At 57.8% G+C, this 18,908-nt stretch overlaps 1 protein-coding gene and 1 long non-coding RNA gene across 2 annotated transcripts in view; both read left to right on the top strand.

Annotated features, from left to right (window-relative positions):
- Nucleotides 1-9,057: 9,057 nt before the first annotated feature.
- LOC146766094 (uncharacterized) lies at nucleotides 9,058-9,629 on the top strand. Its single transcript, XR_014958558.1, has 2 exons — nucleotides 9,058-9,229; nucleotides 9,359-9,629. It is a non-coding gene; the product is annotated as an uncharacterized LOC146766094 (long non-coding RNA).
- Nucleotides 9,630-11,715: 2,086 nt separating this feature from the next.
- Nucleotides 11,716-18,908, top strand: part of LOC110470215 (syntaxin-binding protein 4-like) — a 42,445-nt gene continuing 35,252 nt past the window's right edge. The window contains exons 1-2 of the mRNA XM_021529699.4: nucleotides 11,716-16,998; nucleotides 18,470-18,543. Of these exons, the coding sequence (XP_021385374.4) occupies nucleotides 16,775-16,998; nucleotides 18,470-18,543 (298 nt within the window). The 5' untranslated portion in view covers nucleotides 11,716-16,774. The remainder of the gene's footprint in view (nucleotides 16,999-18,469; nucleotides 18,544-18,908) is intronic.

An 18,908-nucleotide genomic window follows, 5' to 3' on the forward strand; every position in this document is an offset into this window, starting at 1 on the left:
CCCGGGGCATCACAACACAGGCACGGAGGGGCTGGAGCAGGTCCAGGGAAGGGAACAGAGCTGGGAACTGTCAGGAGCATCAGGAGGGGCTGAGGGAGCTGGGAAGGGGCTCAGCCTGGAGAAAAGGAGGCTCAGGGGGACCTTGTGGCTCTGCACAGCTCCTGACAGGAGGGGACAGCCAGGGGGGTTGGGCTCTGCTCCAGGGAACAGGGACAGGACAAGGGGAAATGGCCTCAAATGGTGTCAGGAAGGTTTTGTTTGGATATTGGGAAAATTCCTTCATGGAAAGGGTGGTCAGGCACGGGCACAGCTGCCCGGGGCTGTGGTGGGTCCCCATCCCTGAGGGGATTCCAAAGCCCTGTGGATGTGGCCCTCGGGGACACGGCTTAGCGGCAAATGATGGTGCTGGGGGAGTAGTTGGACTTGATCTTACAGACCTGCTCCGACCTCAAGGACTCCATAAGGCACGGAGATGCCTCCCCCAGGCCCCCCGCAGCCTAAGAGGTTTTGCTCACACATGCACACAGCAGTCAGCAATTAGGACCAGCTCTGGCCTTTTTATCCCGGGATTTTGTGCCCATGCAGGATTAAAGCCCTGATTGTGGCCTCCCCACCAGCCCCAAATCCTCTGCTGATTTTCGTTCTGGGAGCAAGTGAGTGCACGCTGTGACCTATTGATCCCGATCCCCGCCGGATCTCCTGCGCTGCGGGCGCCCTTACAGCGCGCAGGGCGCTGCGGGGCCGGGCGCTCCCGCCGGCTCCGGCTGCGGCTGCGGCGCGGGAGGCGGCAGCGAGCGAGCAAGGCAAGCGGCGGTGTGACTGTCTGGGTGTGTGTCTGTGTGTGTGTGTGTGTGTGTGTGTGTGTCTGTGTGTGTGTGTGTGTGTGTCTGTGTGTGTCTGTGTGTGTCTGTGTGTGTGTCTGTGTGTGTGTGTGTCTGTGTGTGTCTGTGTGTGTGTGTGTGTGTGTCTGTCTGTGTGTGTGTCTGTCTGTGTGTGTGTGTGTGTGTCTGTGTGTGTGTGTGTGTGTGTGTGTGTGTCTGTCTGTGTGTGTGTCTGTGTGTGTGTCTGTGTGTGTGTCTGTGTGTCTGTTTGTGTGTGTGTCTGTGTGTCTGTCTGTGTGTGTGTCTGTGTGTCTGTGTGTGTGTGTGTCTGTGTCTGTGTGTGTGTGTGTGTGTCTGTCTGTGTGTGTGTCTGTGTGTGTCTGTGTGTGTGTCTGTGTGTGTGTGTGTCTGTGTGTGTCTGTGTGTGTGTCTGTGTGTGTGTCTGTGTGTCTGTCTGTGTGTGTGTGTCTGTGTGTGTCTGTTTGTGTCTGTGTGTGTGTGTGTGTCTGTGTGTGTGTGTGTCTGTGTGTGTCTGTTTGTGTCTGTGTGTGTGTGTGTGTCTGTGTGTCTGTGTGTGTGTGTCTGTGTCTGTCTCTGTGTGTGTGTGTCTGTGTGTCTGTGTGTGTGTGTCTGTGTGTCTGTGTGTGTGTGTCTGTGTGTCTGTGTGTGTGTGTTTCTGTCTGTGTGTGTGTCTGTCTGTGTGTGTGTCTGTGTGTCTGTGTGTCTCTCTGTGTGTGTCTGTCTGTCTGTCTGTGTGTCTGTCTGCCTGTCTGTCTGTCCATGTGTCTGTCTGTCTGTGTGTCTGTGTGCCTGTCTGTCTGTCCATGTGTCTGCATGTCTGTGTGCCTGTCTGTCTGTCCGTGTGTCTGCCTGTGTTCCTCTGGGTCTCTGGGAGTCTCCTCCATCCCAGCTCCCATGGTTTGCCCTCCTGGCCCGTCCAGGGCCGGGAGGTTTCCCGGCAGGAGCCGAGCCTGCTGCGGGCTCTGGCTTGGCGCTGGCCTGGCCGTGCTGCCGGGCTGTGCCGTGTCCCCTGGGGGCTCAGGAGCCAGCCGAGCTGTGAGCCCGGAACCCAGAGCCACAGAGCCTGGAGCCCGCTCGGGCTGGGCTGTCACCCCTGGCCGAGCTGTGAGCCTGGAACCCAGAGCCACAGAGCCTGGAGCTCGCTCGGGCTGGGCTGTCACCCCTGGCCGAGCTGTGAGCCCGGAACCCAGAGCCACAGAGCCTGGAGCCCGCTCAGGCCAGGCTGTCACCCCTGGCCGAGCTGTGAGCCTGGAACCCAGAGCCACAGAGCCTGGAGCCCGCTCGGGCCGGGCTGTCACCCCCGACAGCAGCGCTTGCTGTGCCCATGGGCTCCTCCAGCCAAGCACCTCCCAGCCTTTGCTTAGCAGGGATGGCTTTAGAACTCCCAGGAGCCCCGGGCTGTGCTGAAGGTGGATCTGCTGGGGGTGGGGATGGCAGGGTCCTGCTGGGATGGAGTGCAGGGTGTCACTCGGGCCCTGCTGGCTGCTGGGCGCGGTGGTGCGAGGCTGGCACAGCCCCCGACAGCCAGACCGGGGCTGGGCCTCACCCTGGCCCGGCTGGGGCCAGCTCTGGGCTCTCCCTGCTACCAGCCATGGCACAGCTCCGTCTGAGCTATAACTGAGGGTATGACTTGGTCTTCATGGTGCCCAGCTTCCATTCTTACTTCTAAATAGATTGTGAGGATTCCCTGGGCAGGGATCCTCAAATCCTCTGATTCTCAAAACCCGTTGATCCCTTGGGATCCCTGGCAGTGCCTGGAGCCTGGCACGCTCCCTGCCACAGCCATCAGTGCCAGGCTCCTGTCCATGCTGAGGAGCACACCAGTGTTCCCCTGATTTTTTGGGAGGAGGGTTCTGCAGGTGCTGTGGTTCCTTTGGAGGCTGTGAGCATCCCCCTGCAGCCTGCCCAGGCAGCACCTGCATCCCCATCCTCCCTCCAGCCCCACGCAAGGCGAGCTGAGGAGGGAGAAACCCAGCCCGACTACTTTAGTTTCACTGCGTGAAATCCTGCACGTCTTTCCTCGCCACTAGAAAAACTTTCTGGTTTTTGTGCTTTGGGATCCCCCCATCCCTAGCAGCAACATGTTCTGGATGCTCAAAAGGACCAGTTGCTCCTCTTAAATCTTCCAGAACCATCCCAGAGCCCCCCTTCTTAACCCTGTGCAAAGGTGAGCAGAGGTTTAGGCATGAACTGCCCTGCCTACCAGAGGGGTTTGCTTTCCATCTCTTCCTGTGCCAGTTCTGCAGCCTTAATCCTCCTAATCTCCCCGCATCTCCGGTGTGGCTCATTTTTGTGTGCAAATGCCCTTGAGAGCAGCAAAATTGCAGCTGCTGGGTGAAACACCAGGCGGAGAGAAACTCCGGTGTAGTGGAAAACTCTGCCTTATGTAAACTGCCCAGGTATTCTGCCTTTACCTTGGCTTGGGATCAGAGGCACTGCACAATCCTCTGTTACACAGGGTGGTTTTGGGGACCTGGGGGCCTGTGCTTTGGGGGTGCTGGCAGCTCTTCTTCAGGCTCTGGTGCCCGCCCAGAGCACCGCACAGCCCGTGCTGAGGTTCCCTCCTCGGCTGGGCTCTGCCAGGGTTGAATTTGCAGCGTTTATTTTGCAAATGAGCCTTTCGGTGGCTTTACCGCCGCAGCTGCTCCCTGCTGCGCTCCGTGCCCTCCCCTCCGCTGCTGCTGCCAGGCCGGGCACGCCCCGGGTCGGGATCCAGGCATCCAGCCCGGTGCCACCGGCTCCTGGGAGCCTCGTGAGGCCGGGCAAGTGGGGCTGTCCTGGCAGCCTGGAGCCGCCGTGCCCCACGAGCTGCCCCAGGGGAGGGTGCCGAGCCCCAGGGTGCTGCACCCACCCAGATGTGTTCCCTTGGCTCCTTTCCAGCCCTTAAAACACCCACGGAGCTCCTTCCACGGGGCCGAGCACCTCGACAGAGGCAGCAATGTGGCAATATTGACTTAACCCGGGTGAGAAGCTCTTGAGCTGCTGCCGCCGCTGCGGGAGGGGAGCGGGAGAGGAGCACGTTTTATGCAACACATTGACATTCCCCTGGCAAGCCCTTCTCTGGCATCCCGCACCCTGCTCCACCCTGCGCCAGCCCCGGCACCCGGCCGAGGCGGACCCCGCTGCCCAGGCACAGGATGGCACCAGCTCGGGGGTCTCACTCCCTGCTGGCACCCGAGCCGAGGGCTTGCCCACCCCACTGTGCCCCACCCCACACAGCCCATTGTAGTTCGGGATGGCACCAGGGCTGGGTGGGTCAAGCCGGCTGTGGGGTGGTGGCATCCCCTTCCCCACGGGTCCCAAAAGGCACTGTGGCACTGCTGAGGGGTTTTGGGGACCCAACGGAGCAGAGGAGCCAGGCATGGAGATGATCAGCCCTGGCAGCTGTTCAGCAATGCTCCTCAAGGAGGAATTTTCAGATTTGACTTCTGATGGAGGGGGGGGGTGAGGCAAAACCACTTGGAAATCTCTTCCAAAAGCTCGATGGAACACAAACAGCAGTTGATGAGCCAAAATCTCATTTATTTTCTGGGTGGGGAGTTTTTGTCAGTTTTTGGAGGGCCCAGCTGAGCTGGCGGCCCCCACGGCAGGGATTTGGGATGGGAAGGGAGTTCCTGCTCGCACGGAAGGAAAGCAGGGCACTGAAACACCTCCGCGCTGCCGCTTCCTCCCGGCGGCTCCCACCTGCGCAGGAATGCGGCCGTGCTCGTTCCGAACTGGTCCTGTGCCGGCGAAACCTCCCCCAGCTCTGTTTGGGGCTGCTTTGCTCTGAAATCAGCACGGCTCCGGCCCCATCCCAGCCCCTGCCAGCCTCGATGGCTTTTGATGGCTCTGGTGGGACGTGGTGGCTCAAAGGACCAGGCTCGGGGTTCCTCAAACTGTAAGAAAGAAATAGAATAACACAAGCGCATCGCTGCCGATGCCGAAGGATGGAAAGCTCCTGTCCCAGCAGGGAAGTGCCTTTTTCTGCTGCACTTGCTGGTTTGAGCCAAGTGCCGTCAAGGGACTTAATATTGAACAAACACCAAGCGAAAGCAAGTGCAGGCAGCCAAGCAAAACAAAGGCTGAGAGAGGCCGGTGCTCTGACTCATTTGGCACAAAAATGCAGATTGGAATAAATGAACTTTGCCTCTTCCTCATCCTCCCAGCACAGTTGGGAGCAGGAGGGCTGCGTTGTCACCAGTGCTGGGGTGGCTTTGGGTGCTGGTGTGCACAGCAGGCACTGGGGACATCTGCACCAAACTGGGGGGGAAGAGGCAGAGGGGAGCGGGCAGGGGGGACACGGCCACCCTGGCAGGTCCCTGTCCTGTGTCCCCAGCCATGACTTTTGGAATGGCACTGAACAATGTACCGGTCCCTGAATGGGCTGGATGGTAAGGTCAGAATGTGCATCCAAGACAGCAGCAGCTTCTCGTGGTCCTTATTCTCCTGTCTTATGAAGGGATGGGGGTCCCAGACCTCCAGTGGGGACACACAGGTGTCATCATCATCATCATCATCAAATCATCATAGAGTGGTTTAAGTTGGAAGGGACTTAAAGTTCATCTAGTCCCCCCCCCCTTCCAAGGGAGGGACATCTTCCAGTAGCCCAGGTTGCTCCAAGTCCAGTCCAACCTGGACCTGAACATTTCCAGGGGCATCCACGGCTCCTTTGTGTCCCCTGTGCCCCTCGGGGGCACGGTGCTGCAGCCCTGAGCACCCATGCAGGAGCACTGATCCTGGCTGGGACCGCTCTCTCACGGTCCCTCAGAACGCATCGAGAGGAAGAAAAAGGTCAGGGCTTCACTGCAGGCTTTGGCCTGTGATGTAAAGACTGGGAATTTCCGGGGTGTAATGTTTGCAAATCTATAAATATGCAGCTGGAGCGCACCCAGGGGCGAGGGAGATAATGCCCCGCTTCCGCCAGCGCGGAAACGCGCGGGGGGAAAGGGCAGGGCAGCGCCCGGCCCCGCAGCACGCCGCCGTGATTCAGCCCAGAGCCTGCCTCGGGGGATGCTGTGACCCCCAGGCTGTGGGCGAGAGGGGGACACGGCCATGGGGCGTCCCGGCAGGCTCCCGGCAGCCGCAGGGAGGGCGGTGGAGATGATGTCCCAGCGCCCCGGGTGCCTGGGCACAGCCGGACCGGCGGCACCGGGGCAGGCTCGGGGTCCCGGGGCACCCCGCCATCCCCGCGGCCGCTGGGTTCTGTCCTGCCCCAAAGCGGGGTGACACCGCCTGGGACAGCCCCGACTGGTGGGACTGGGAGAGGCCGGCCCGGCCCCGAGCCGGCCGCGGCACCCGCGCCCCGCTCCCCGCGGTTTCGGCAAGCCCAGCGCCCGTCCTCTCCCGGCGGCACAAACCGGTCCCGGGACCCAGCCCGGCACCGCCCGGGCCCGCGTTGCGACAGCCTCGGCAGCGGGCAGCTCTCCCCACGCCAGCACCCCTCGGCATCGCTGGGCTGGGGAGTTGCACCCCAAACGCTCCCCAAACGCCCCGTGGGGTGCCCCGATGGATGGGGGGCCTGGGCTGGGACCCCTTAGGGCTGCCCCCTAAAGCAGAGCTGCACACCAGAGCGGGGTCGTGACAAGCTGGAGGCGGCTGTCCTGGGCGGAGGACAGGGCACTTGTCACCGGGCTGGGAGGCGACAGGTGAAAAGGATTTTGGCACCGGCACATCCTGCACAGTCACTCGCAAAGGATGCCGAGCGGGATCGGCCTCAATTCCCCGCCTTGTCCCAGCAGCAGCGCCTGCGGGCAGCCCCGGGCCCGCCCGGCCGGGCCCTCCCTGCGCTCACCCCAGGGATCCAGGGCTCCCCATTCATGCCACACTCTGGGCTGCCAGCCCTGGCAGCTGCCGCGGGATGCCCCAGCTCGGGGCTGGGCAGCAGTGGCTGCACAGACAGGTCACCATCGCCTCGGCTGCTCAGTGCTCTCCTCAGCTCGTCCTTGCGTGTTCCGTCCCGAAGCAGTGACATGAAGCTGTGCCACGGCGGGTTTAGGTTGGAGATCAGGAAAGGTTCTTCCCCCTGAGGGTGCTGGGCACTGCCCAGGCTCCCCAGGGAATGGGCACGGCCCCGAGGCTGCCAGAGCTCCAGGAGGGTTTGGACAATGATCTCAGGGATGCCCAGGGTGGGATTGTTGGGGTGTCTGTGCAGGACCAGGAGCTGGACTGGATGATCCCAATGGACCCTTCCCACTCAGGATATTCCAGGATTTCCTGTCCCAGCACTACCTGGAGCTGGGGGGAGTGGTGAGCACAGGACCTGGCCCTGGGCAGGCTGGTGGCTTTCCCGGGCCGTGCAGGACACAGACAGATGCATTTCATAATCCCCAGGTCTCACCTAATCCCCAGGTCCCAGCCAACCCCCGCTGCTGCCCTGGGATCATAACTGACGGGGAGAGGGAAAAATTAAATACACAAAATGCAGTGGCTTGATGCTCATTTGGGACTTTCCGTCACCCTGAATCAGGGCACGTCTGTCCATCCTGCTGTCCATCCGTCCCACCTACAGCTAGATATGGACAAACATGACTGAGCTGGCTGTGGCTTCATTGCTCTGGGATAATTCACATTCCAGGATAATATCCAACTTCAAACAGTTTCCATCTGCCCACCAGCACTTACTCTCAGGTCTTTCCTTATAGTATAAAGGGTAATTTGGTTGCTGAGATAGGATCAGAAAACCTTAAACGGGGGGGGGGGGGGGGGGGGAAATACCCAAATGCAAGACTTGTGCCCCATATTAAATTATATATATATATATATATATATATATATATATAAAATATTATCATGCAGTGGCTAAGGAGCAGGGGAGCCCTGAGTACTGCCACAGCCCATGCTTAGTGCAGGTCAGAGACGCCTACAATTGTCTTTAAATAGTTTGTGGTGGCAGGTTAACCATGGATTATAACCATCATTAATGATTATAACCATCATTAATGATTATAACCATCACTAGCAGCCACTGCCAAGTGCAGGGTGAAGAAGGGGCTCGCTGCTAGGGGGCTGAAGGGGCCCTTGTGCCAAAACTAATGCTTGGTTTATGGAATCAGGGCCGCGGTGGACAGGGCGAGTGGGACGCTGGCACACGGGGACGCTTCGCTGGCTGCCGTGGGGGTGCCGTGGTGGGGTCCCAGGCGTGGCTCAGCCCCGCTGGCTGCAATCAGCCGCACCGCGACCCCCGGCCCGGCCGCTCGGCCCCGCAGGCTGAGCTGTGGGGCCGCAGAGGGGCGATCACATGCTCGCCCGCCCGGGATTAGGTGCAGCCCTGCGGCGGCGAGCCGTGCCAGGAGCCGGGGCGGGCAGCCCGGCGCTCGGAGCCCATGGCCCCGCGCAGCAGCCGCCGGCCCCGGCTGCCCTGAGGCCCGGCGGCCCCGGTGATGTCCTGCCTGCAGCCCCCCGGCCGGCCCCTGGAGCGCTTCGATGGGCTCTCCCTCATTTACTGGTGAGCGGGGCGGGAGCTACCGCACCGGCACCGGGACCGAGACCGGGAACGGGAACGGGAACGGGAAGGGGAACGGGCATCCCGCGGAGCTTTGGAGCCGTTCCGCAGGGATGGCGTTAGGGAGGATGCTGGGCTCGGTGACCCCGCGGTTTTTCGCGGTGTTTGTTTGATTCGGTTCATTTCCGCTTCATGCTGGGGCAGGGTCCGCTGGGGGTCCCACAGCACCTGCAGGGCAGCGCTCGGGTGAGGCCGGGATCAGCCAGGGGTGTGAAAGGGGATTTATTTTCCAGGCAGCCACCGGGGAAGCGCCTACAAACTCTGCGAGCAGTTGCGGGTGCTGCCGCTGCGGTTGCGGTGCCGGGCTCTCCCCTTTGGCAGAAGCCCCGCAGAAGGGCCCCGTGCCCCTTGCCGGTGCCCGGGAGCGGCTGGGCGCGGGCGGGGCGGCGGAGGGCACGGGAGGTGCCGGCGGCTGCCGGTGGCTATGTAGGGCAGGGAGGCCCGGCGGAGCGCGGCTCTGCCCGGGCCAGCTCAGAGCGTGCGGCTTTAGCCGATTAACGGGGGTCAGTGGGCCGGAGCCAGAGCCGGCGTGGGCCCCGGCGGGGTCCCGGACCACCCCGAGCTTTGCCGGAGGCTTTCTTGGGCTTGGCCAGACCCGGGCTTCTCCCCAGGCGGGGCCGAGAGGCCGGGGCACGCTGGAGGAGCGGGGCCGCGGGGCCGGCGGTGCCGGGACACGATCCACCGGCGGCTGAAGTAGGTCATCGGAGCGGGGGCCGGGGGCGGCGGGCGCGGCCCCGGGGCCACGGCACCGAGACGGCGCCCGGAGATGCTGTGCCGATGCTGCCCTGCGCTTTTGGGTGCGGAAAGGGCAGAATCAGTTGCCGGTCGGAAGGAGGTGGCGCAGGATAGCGTGACCGGGGCTGTGTCTGGGGCAGCGCTGCCGGATGGGTGCTGATGCTGTGGGGTGCGTATGGGAGCAGCCGCGTCACCTCGCTGGGGGCCCCTGGCCATCCCTGGCTCCACGGGGCTGGTAAGCCCTGGTGCCCTGCCCCTGCGAGGCAGAAATGCTCAAACTCCATTTTCTACCTCACAGATCTGCTCATAGGCTGGAATTTTGGATCGAACCCTCCCTCAGCTTTGTCCACGGGGCCGTGTTTGGTTTGGAGGAGAGGGGTGGTCAAGGGGACCGTCGCCCGCATGTGGCGGCTGCCAGATGTGCCGGCTGGTGTCCGGCTGTCTGCCGGCTCCGTCGGGACGCGGCGGAGGATGGCGAGCAGATGGCGGGGAGATAACACCTCCCCGGCTCTCCGATAAGCATGACCCCGTTCTGCCGCTGATTAAAAGATTAATTTTGGAGTTTGAAATAGGAATTTGATAAATAAACGTGAGCCGTCGGCAGAACCCCACCCGGCAGCAGCAGGACGGGGGTGGCGCCCGCCGCGGCTCATCCATCCCTCATCCCGGCCTGTCCCGGTGGCGATGCCGCTGTCACCCGCTCCTGCAGAGCGGCTGCTGGGAGCTCTCAGCAAGTTTTGCGGTGGTGGCTGCTGTGCAGGAGCTCTGCCAGAGCCAGAGGGAAATCAAACAGCCCTGAAGGCGCCGGCGGTGCCGGGCAGGTGCGGTGGCCGGAGCACGCTCTGTGCTCGGGGGGTTTTGGATCCGCTGCCGGCTCCTCGCCGGGCGTGGCCCGCTGCGAGACTGGCGTGCGCTTCCACCAGCCCTCCTGGAATGGTTACTGCTGTCCGTTTATGGCTTGTGCCAGGGAGCGGATTGGAGCAGGGGAGTGTTTGCAGCTCAAGCACGGGTCAAAGCTTCTCCCAAAAGCTGCACTGCCAGTTCAGCAACATGTTCTGAAATCTTGCCCAAAAAGATGTGATTTTCCCATCTTTCCACACCCAGCCATTACCCTCACCTCTCTCTTTCCATCTCTGTTTTTAGGGATTCACTTGGGTGAATTTCCTGCTGTGATTCTCAGGATTTCTCCCATTAGTGCAGGTGGACAGAGGGTGGCCAGGCTGGCAGAGCAGGTCCTGCAGCCCCCACCAGCCCCTGTTAATAAGTTTATAACCAGTCCAATCCCACAGCCCAGGGGATTTAGGCAGGCAGGATGGTTTATAATCCTGTTAACCCTTCACAGCAGTTGACACCCAAACAGGGCCCGCGGGACCAGTCCCCAAGCAGAGCAGCAGAGCACCCACCTGATGGGAACGGGGAGGAGGAGAAGGAGGAAGGCTTCCTCGTGGGAGAGGTGCTGGCACACCTTGGAGCTGCTGCAGTGAAAATGAAGGCACCTGTTGGAGCTTTCCCATGTGACTGGGCTGTGTTAATCCCCGTCTCAGGGGGTACATCCAAGGGTTGGGCTGGAGCAGATGTTGGGGGATGTTCAGCTCAGCTGGGCTCTGGCATAAATGCCTTTCCTAAAAACTTCTGGGCAGACCAAGCCTGACTTTCTACCTTAAACAATCTCTCCTAATTACTGCAAGACAGGCTAATTGAAGGGGTTGTTTTTGCCCTTTCCCCAACCAAAATCTTTTGGAACAGCACAGGAAGAGCTGTGTGTTGATGTCCATTGGAAGAGAACTGTAACTTCTAGTTGTGGTTTGGCCAAGCCCCAGCAGTCTCCAAGAGCAGCTCTGCCAGGCAGGTGCCCATGGACTCACCATCTTCTCCCTGGGCAAGAAGAACCTCCAGAAAATGCTCCACCACTCTTGACTTGATGTATAATTGTCAGGTGGCATCAGCTGCCTTCTGCAAGCCCCTCTCTGCCAGGGGGTGAAGGGGATGGGCAGCAGAGTCTGACTTTCAGACAGAAAAGGTTCATTGGGATTAACCCCTCGTGCTGAAGAAATCCACTGGCTGAGAAGGATGTTGGGAACAGGGATGAAGGCCAGAGGAAGGTGATAAAAGGAGTTGCAGAATAGGAAAGCCTGGCCAGCAGTGAAGTGGCATCTCTGTCTGCCTGAGGTCTTGGTGGCCTGCTGGTGCAGATGTCCTGGGAGAAGGGACCTTCCTCTCTGAGGAATGAGAATGTGCCTCAGCCTCAGGTGGAGACACCCTCCTCCAGCAGAAGGAGGGAACAAGCACTGGAAAACCACCCAGCCATCAAATGCTCCTCAGCTCTCCATCACCAGGCCTGGCTCAGGTGGGAGTGAGGGGTGACACCAGCAGAAGGAGCGGGGAGGGTGAAATGCTCCCCAGGAGCCACCCTGTGACCTCTGGAGGGGTCAGAGGAGGGGACTGAAGGAGCACTGAGGTCCACATGGTCCTTGGAAGGAGGAAAGTGCCCGGGGGTGTGGGGACAGGGATGTGGGATGGTTGGCAGCCCTGCCCGTGGGGAGGAGGACCACAGGCTCGGAGGAGCAGCGTCACCCTCCAGGGCTGGCTGCAGCTGCTGCCACCCTCTGCCCACCTGCAGCTGGGTGCCCAGGGAGATGCTGAGCCCAGGGATGGGGTGGGATTGCCCATCCCTGAGTGCTCCCCGTAGGACCTGCCTGCTTCCTTCACCAGTAATTTTGGCACTGCGGTTCCTTTGGGTGCAAGTTACTCCGGGGGTGGTTCCAGCTGCACACGAGAGGAAAACTTCTCACAGTGGGAACAATCAACCTCTGGAATCACTTCCCCAGGGAAGTGGTGCATCCCCCAGTGCTGGATACTTTCAAGGTTCAGCTGGGCAGGGTGCTGGGCTGACTTGCCTAGACTGTACTTTTGGCAAGAAAGGTTGCACCAAGGGCTCCTCGAGGTCCCTTCCAATCTGGTATTCCATGATTGTTTGTTCCTTCTTCTGTTCAGACTTGTCTGTGAGCATCTCTGATCTCCTGAGCTCATCTGAAGTGACTCCATGGGTGTTATTATGAGAACACCATGGGCTGCACTGTGGGCAGCTCCTTCCCAGCTGATTGGTTTTTTGATTTATTCCCAATGCTTTGTAGCTGATCCTGCAAGCAGTACGGTTGCAATTTTCCAATTTCTAATCAGATGTAAAAGCCTCTGCAGCCTACATTAATATTCTTGTGTCATGAAGTGAACTCACTCAGGAATGATCCAAAGTTCCTGCTGCTGCCTGGGCAGCCCATGCTCCTGCTGCTGCTCCCAGGGTGGTGGGAGGATGGCAGAGACGGTGACCCAGTGCCCTGCTGGGGTGAGCCCTCCCACCTCCCACCTCCTTAATGCTGCTTTCTGGAGCCAAGAGGCCTCAGACACATCTCACTTCCACTGCAGGATGTCTTTCCACTTCTAATCTCCACCCACACAAACCTACTTGGACTCTTTCCTCTGCTCAGCCGGGCACAGAGGCTCCCTGTGGGCTTGGGGTGCTGCTGTCAGCACAGCCACGCCTTCCTCTTCCCTTTCCCCTTCCCCTTCCCCTTCCCCTTCCCCTTCCCCTTCCCCTTCCCCTTCCCCTTCCCCTTCCCCTTCCCCTTCCCCGTCCTTGTGCCGCTGCCTGGCCGAGCTCAGGATCCTTCCTGGGGCTGTCCCATTTTTGGGATGGTGTGGTCCTGGATCTCTGGGATCACCCAGGATGCTGCTGTGGGATGCGGCCAGGCCAGGCATCCCCACGGGTTCTGGCCATGCGTGGGCTCAGCTGCTCCCACTCCTGGTTCCTGGGTTTAGCCTCGATATTAGGGCTGGAAGAACTGAGGAGATGATGGTTCCATTTCTTGTACGGCCTTAGCATGGCCAGGAGATGACCCCCATGGTTCAAGACAGCAATTTTTGGGCACAGCTAGACATGGAATACAGTAGCATTTTGGGCTGCCCGGGACACCCCGCCTGAGCAGGGCTGTGAAATGGAAATGTGTTTCATGAGAGAGGAGCCCTGGGTGATGCCTTCCCATGGGATTTTTCATTTGCTGCTGGACGTGCTGACCGTGCCATGCCAACACTCCCAGTGACATTAAACCCGTCACTCCCCTCGTGGTCCAGCTGTTCCCAGCTCTGTTTGCTCCTTGTCTGGGTAGGAAGGACAAGGGCAGAGCTGAGTTCTTTTTTATCATAACTCTACCTTTGGTTGTACTCGTTTCAGCCATTCTCTTCCCCTCTTTTCTTTCTGAAACCCAAACCCACCACCATCACCTTCTCCACTTGGCAGCAGTTTCTGTGCCTCTCCCCAGCACTCCCAGTTTCACTCTCCCACACTTTTCTCTTCATGCTCTCCCAGAAAAATGTACTGGAAATGCACATGACTTATGCTGACCCAGCATTTTTAATCCTATGCTCCTGCTCCAAGACTCATTTTGATTCTATTTACAGTTTCACCATCCCTGCTTATAAATGGTAGTGTTAAGTAAAGCTGACTTATACAGTTTCACTCAACTTCTATTAAAACTTTTTTTTTCTAGCAAAAATATTTTTTCCATTTAGAAAAAAATAATAATTTTTCAGTGAGTTTTAAACCCATTTTTCTATCAGTCAGTGAAAAAGTGAACAAACAAGTGAAACGTGTTCATCTGCTGCCCAGCCCCATGGGGTAACTCCGTTCTTAATTCATACTCCTTCTATTCTCTTGTTTATTTAAAAATCTAAGGTCTCACCAGCAGCTCTCTGGGATAAGAATCCTGGGTGAGCTCGGAGTGGCTCAGCTGGGTCCCAGCTCCGTAAGGATCTCGAGCACACAGCACAGGCCCTTTGCCTGTGGGATCTTTGCCTTCAACACTGCTGTACAAATTAGCCCTGGGACCCTTGGGTAGATCATAGGGGCCTTATAAATCCTTCCTGAATGTGATTCCAAGTTTTAAACCACTGAAAATCCTTGGAATTGTTTCTGTTGAAACCTTCTCTGATTAGAGTCGTGTTAATGAAGAGGAGCAGCAGCAGTGTCTGTCTTTTGCCAGAGCTGGTGTGTGTTTTGGAGGATGGAATTGAGGATCTGAGTGTTTGGAAAGAAAGTTAGAAGCTGAGCACTGCTCCTTTTCCCTGAGGGCCTCTTGGATTTGGTTTTCATTTATTTCACCAGCTTGTGGACAAGCATGTGGTTTATTGCAACATCCCACCCAGTGGGAAGGACCAGGAATCCCAGCCTTGGGCAGCTGAAATCTTCATGCCAGAGGTGTGGAGCCACAGACACATCTGTCTAACCCTGAGTGTAGAAATTGTTCCCTGAGATGCAGAAATCTGGGTGGGTTAATTACTGAAATGCCAGGCAGGAAAATTTCCCCATTTTCCTGCAAGTTTTGGGTTGACTCTAGTGAGCTTTTCTGCAGCCCCTCTGAAACTGGTCAAAGAAGTGACCTTATCACAGAGCCACAGAATGGCTTCAGTTGGAAGGGACCTTAAAGATCACCTCATTGCCCTCCCTGTCATGGGAATGGACCCCATCCTACCTGGCCTTGGAGATTTCCAGGGATGGGGCAGCCACAGCTTCTCTGGGCACCCTGTGCCAGGGCTTCAACTCCATCCCATTGCCATTGCCTCCATCCCTTCCCTTCAGCAGCCCGGATTGACTCCAGCCAAGACTGGCCAGGGATCAAGGCAGGAGCTGTGGGACAATGCATCAGCAGAGTCCCACAGGATCTTGGATGGCTGTACATGGTATTTTGGTGGTGGGATGGAACGTCTCTTTCTCAGACTAGGAAGGTTGTTGACGCTTCAGAGGACTTGGAGTGTGGTCCTGAGCGTGAGTAGCAGGAGGCTGCTGGGTGAGGGGTGCCCAGAAAGGTCACCCCAAGCTGGGCATGGTGCCAGGACTCTCCTGCCCCTCGGGGAGCTGTGCCCTGGTGTGGAACATCTCCCACTGCACAACAGGCACAGAGGGAGGTTCCCAGAGCCCAGCCTTGAATTTCTGTGCATGTTCTGCCACAAAACCTCCTGGCCAGCCTTGAACGAGTCACCGAGACCCAGAGCTGGTGGTCATCAGGTACTGGAATCTCCTGCCTTAATTTTTGGCTCTCCACACCCTGGTCCTTTTCTGTGGGATGGCAGCAGAAAGAGCATCTCCCTGCTGTTGGGTTGCTGAGGGATGGGCAGGTTTGTGGGGCTCCTGAAGGCTGCAGCATCAGGCAGGTTTGGAGATGGGCCCAGGTACCACCCCTCGTGCTTAGTCTGCTTCAGCCAAAGCCTTGGCAAGGGCACGAAAACATCTTGCTGTGTTCACAATGTATCTATCACCAGATGCATCTATGTTTGTATAGTCGGCATTATTTATCCAAATTTTATTTTTTTTAGCTAGCTAATTTAATTTTTAGGAAAGTTTTGGCCACCCAAAAGTCAAATCTACTCAGATTCTAAATGTTATCTGAATGTCCTCAAATGAAAACAATTTTAAAAAAGAAGACCAAATGCAGAACTTTTCCAATTTGTTATAGTTTTGAAGCACTTTGCATTTGCCCAGCGAGGCTTCACACGAGGCCCTTGGGGAAGCTCCAGCTGATAAAATCAGTTGCTCAAACATGGGAACAGCAATATCCAGCAGCTTGGACTCAAGGGATGGTTTGGCAAGGAGTGGCAGTGCCAGGCAGGCACGTCCACAGCAGCTGCAGTCAGAGCTCCACTAACGAGGCCAAGAGCCACTAATGGGAGCTGGCCAGGAGCCTGCTGAGACACTTGGGAACAGCACGAGGAGGACTTCGGTGGAGTCAGGGCCAGGAGCTTCCCTGTGACCTCAGATGTCCTCCAGAGCTGGCTGGGATGCAGGACCCGTGTCCTCCTGCAGTGTTTCCCTTCTCAGGAAAGGTCACCAGATCTTTCCCCCTGCTCCAGCCAAGCCCTGAGGTGGGCTGGTCTGGTCCATCCCCATTCACTGGCAAGCCCTGGATAATCTTATTTCATCCCTCCATCCCCCCATCCCACAAGACAGGGGTGCTGCAGCTTCTCCAGCTGGATGATGGCACCAAGATAGGGATGGAGGACTCAGTCTCAAGCTGCATCAGAGGGAATATAGGTTGGATATTAGGAAAAGGTTTTTCACAGAAAGCCTGATAAAGTTCTGGAATGCTCTGCCCAGGGAGTTGGTGGAGTCACCATCCCTGGATGTGTTTATAAAAAGACTGGATGTGGCACTGGGTGCCAGGGTTTAGTTGAGGTGTCGGGGAACGGGCTGGGCTCGATGATCTTTGAGGTCTCTTCCAAGCTGGTCATTCTGTGATTCTGTGGAAGGAAGGGGCTGTCCAAAGGCAAATCAGGCTTCTGACCTCCCAGCAGACAGGGGACAGCTGAATTTGTTCTGCATTAGGAAGGAAAAACTGTGGGCTGGAAAAGATGCTAAAAGAAAAAAAAAAATCAGCATCAACCCTAAACCCCCTAAGTGCCACAGTCTGTTACTGCTTCCAGAGCTTTGCTATGGATTTTAACCCTTTAGGGATGGTGGCTGCACACATCCCACACCCAACGCTACCCTCCGTCCTTGGCGGGGCCAATCCAGGAGCGCATCCCGGGTAATTCCCCTTGAGCTGAGGATGAGCCCCAGCCCTGCTCCGGCCCCGCGCTTTGGGAAGGCGCTCCGAGGGGCCGCGCTGGCTCCGGCTTGCGTAAGCTTTAATCTAAAGTTGGAGATGTTTTGAGCTGATCTGTGTTAATGTTGGGAGGAATTAACATGCATACGGGGAGACCACGTGATGCCCTCCGACCTCCCCTTTTTTTTGTTGTTGTTTTTTTATTTTTTCTCATTTTTGTTCCTCCCATCCCTTTAACGGATTCCTGCCAAATCAGAGTGGCCGGAGCCGGGCAGGGCCGGGCTGCCGCCGGCGGCAAGATGCCCGCGGTCTCTGTCCTTTACAAGGGAGCCATCATCATCAGCAGGTAACGTCCCCCAGCTGCGCTGGGGATGGCAGGGGGCCCCGGGGGTCCCGGCCTTCCACTCCCAGCCCAGGTTCTTCCCGTGGCTTCTCCAGGAGCAGGGTTGGGAGGCAGGGACTGCAGGAAGAACCCAGGACCTCGTCGCTGGTTGGGTTTTCTGCGTTGGTGGCGTTCGCAGGGCTCGGGGCTCAGAGTGGGGATGATGAGAAGAGCTGATCACAGGGGATGATGAGAAGAGCTGATGGTGTCAAGGAGGCATCTGCTCCGCTGGAACTGTGGCCGTGGGGTGCCTTCCCTCCCGCCCGGGGAATTTCCTCGGTGATTTACTCGAAATACCCTGAAAATCCTGCCCGGGGGATTGAACCAGCCTGGGCCCAGGGCTGCTCTGCCTTCCTGGGATGCCTTCGAGCTCCATTTGTCAGCAGCCAGATGTGGCCAGTTGTTTGTTCAGTCTTCAGTACAGCGCAGGGATTGCAAGGAGGGGCATTTTTTGACATAGAGAAAATGCTTCCAGTCCGAATCTTAGAGGTGGAAGTTAATGGCTTTGCTGGATAGCTCAGTATTTTGAGTTTTATTTTGGACTCCTGGTAAGTCCCTGCAGGTTATTCTTATCCTGCATCCTGCCGGAGCAGCCTCTTGTTTCCCATGCTGCTGTTCCTCCTCATCTGTGCTCAGATCTGGGACCTGGTATCGATTGGGAAACACCTTCTCTCTCGCAACTTAAATTTTGGGGAGTGCTTTGGTGCCTCTTTACACCTGGCACATCTGGGTCGGGGTTTCTCAGATCAGGGCTCATCCATCCTGAGGAGCCCAAAGAGAAGCACTGATGGTCCCAGGTTTGGAGTCTGGCACCTGTGGTTGGGGCAGGGTGGTTTTTGGGTCATTCATTTGGGGTCATTCATTTGCCTAAGGTGTTTAGGGGAGAGTGTGAGATGTTTTGGGGAGTTACTTGGCCTGGGGGAATCTCAGGTGTGTGATGCTCTTGCACCTGCTCTGGCTTGTGGTGAGAAGCTCCCACCAGGCCAGGCAGGACTTGGAGCAGCTCTTGCATCCCCTGTTGCATCCCTCTGCCTGCATTAAAAACCTCGAGAGTGGATTGTGCCCGGCTGCGCTCATCACAGGCTGTGTTTGTGAAACTGCTTTATTCCAGCTCTGATCTCATTTCCCGGGTGCTGCACAGCTGTGCAGCCCTGATAATCTGGGGTAATGAATCACAGACAGGTCCATCAGATTTGCTGGGTGGGGAGGATGATGCTCAGCCCTGCACATATTCTCTCATTTATCTGTGTAGAGGCCGGGGGGGCTGGCTGGGGGCTGTTTTGCCCGTGGGGGTGCAGTGGTGGGGCTGTGCCTGGGTGTCTGCAGTGCCTGCTGGGCTGGCAGGGACAATGTGCCTCTGTGTGTGCAGGCAGGGCACCCCTGCCTCTGTCCTCTCTGGCCCGTGGCAGAAAGCTGCTCCTCTTGTCTCCCCCAGGACACTGATGGGACCGTACGGGATGGATCGAGCCGTGCACTGCTTCGACTTCTACGAGTGTGCAAACGGGCTGGGTGAGTGCCAGGGGCAGCAGGCTGGGCTGGGATACCCAAACCTCCCCCCAGTCCCCAGGGCCTGTGTCAGGATGTGCCTCCCTGTGTGAAGGCTGCTGTCTCTCTGGTTCTTGTGTCTTGTACCTGCCTGTGCCGAGTATCTTCTGCTGCTTTTGCAGCCGAGACATTAAAAAAATGTCAAAATCCCAACTAATTCTATGGTAATGGTGAGCAGCCAGTGCTGGGAGCTGTGCAGGAGCCCAGGGCCACAACCCCTTCCCTCAGCAGGCTGAGGGGGAGAGGCCTTTCAGAATTTTCTGGATTAAATCAATGTAAATGCCAAATAAATAAATAAATAAATAAGCAGAATTTCCAGCACTCCCCTG

This window comes from Lonchura striata, chromosome 14 (genome assembly GCF_050655825.1).
Source record: "Lonchura striata isolate lonStrDom1 chromosome 14, ASM5065582v1, whole genome shotgun sequence".
Taxonomy (NCBI): domain Eukaryota; kingdom Metazoa; phylum Chordata; class Aves; order Passeriformes; family Estrildidae; genus Lonchura; species Lonchura striata.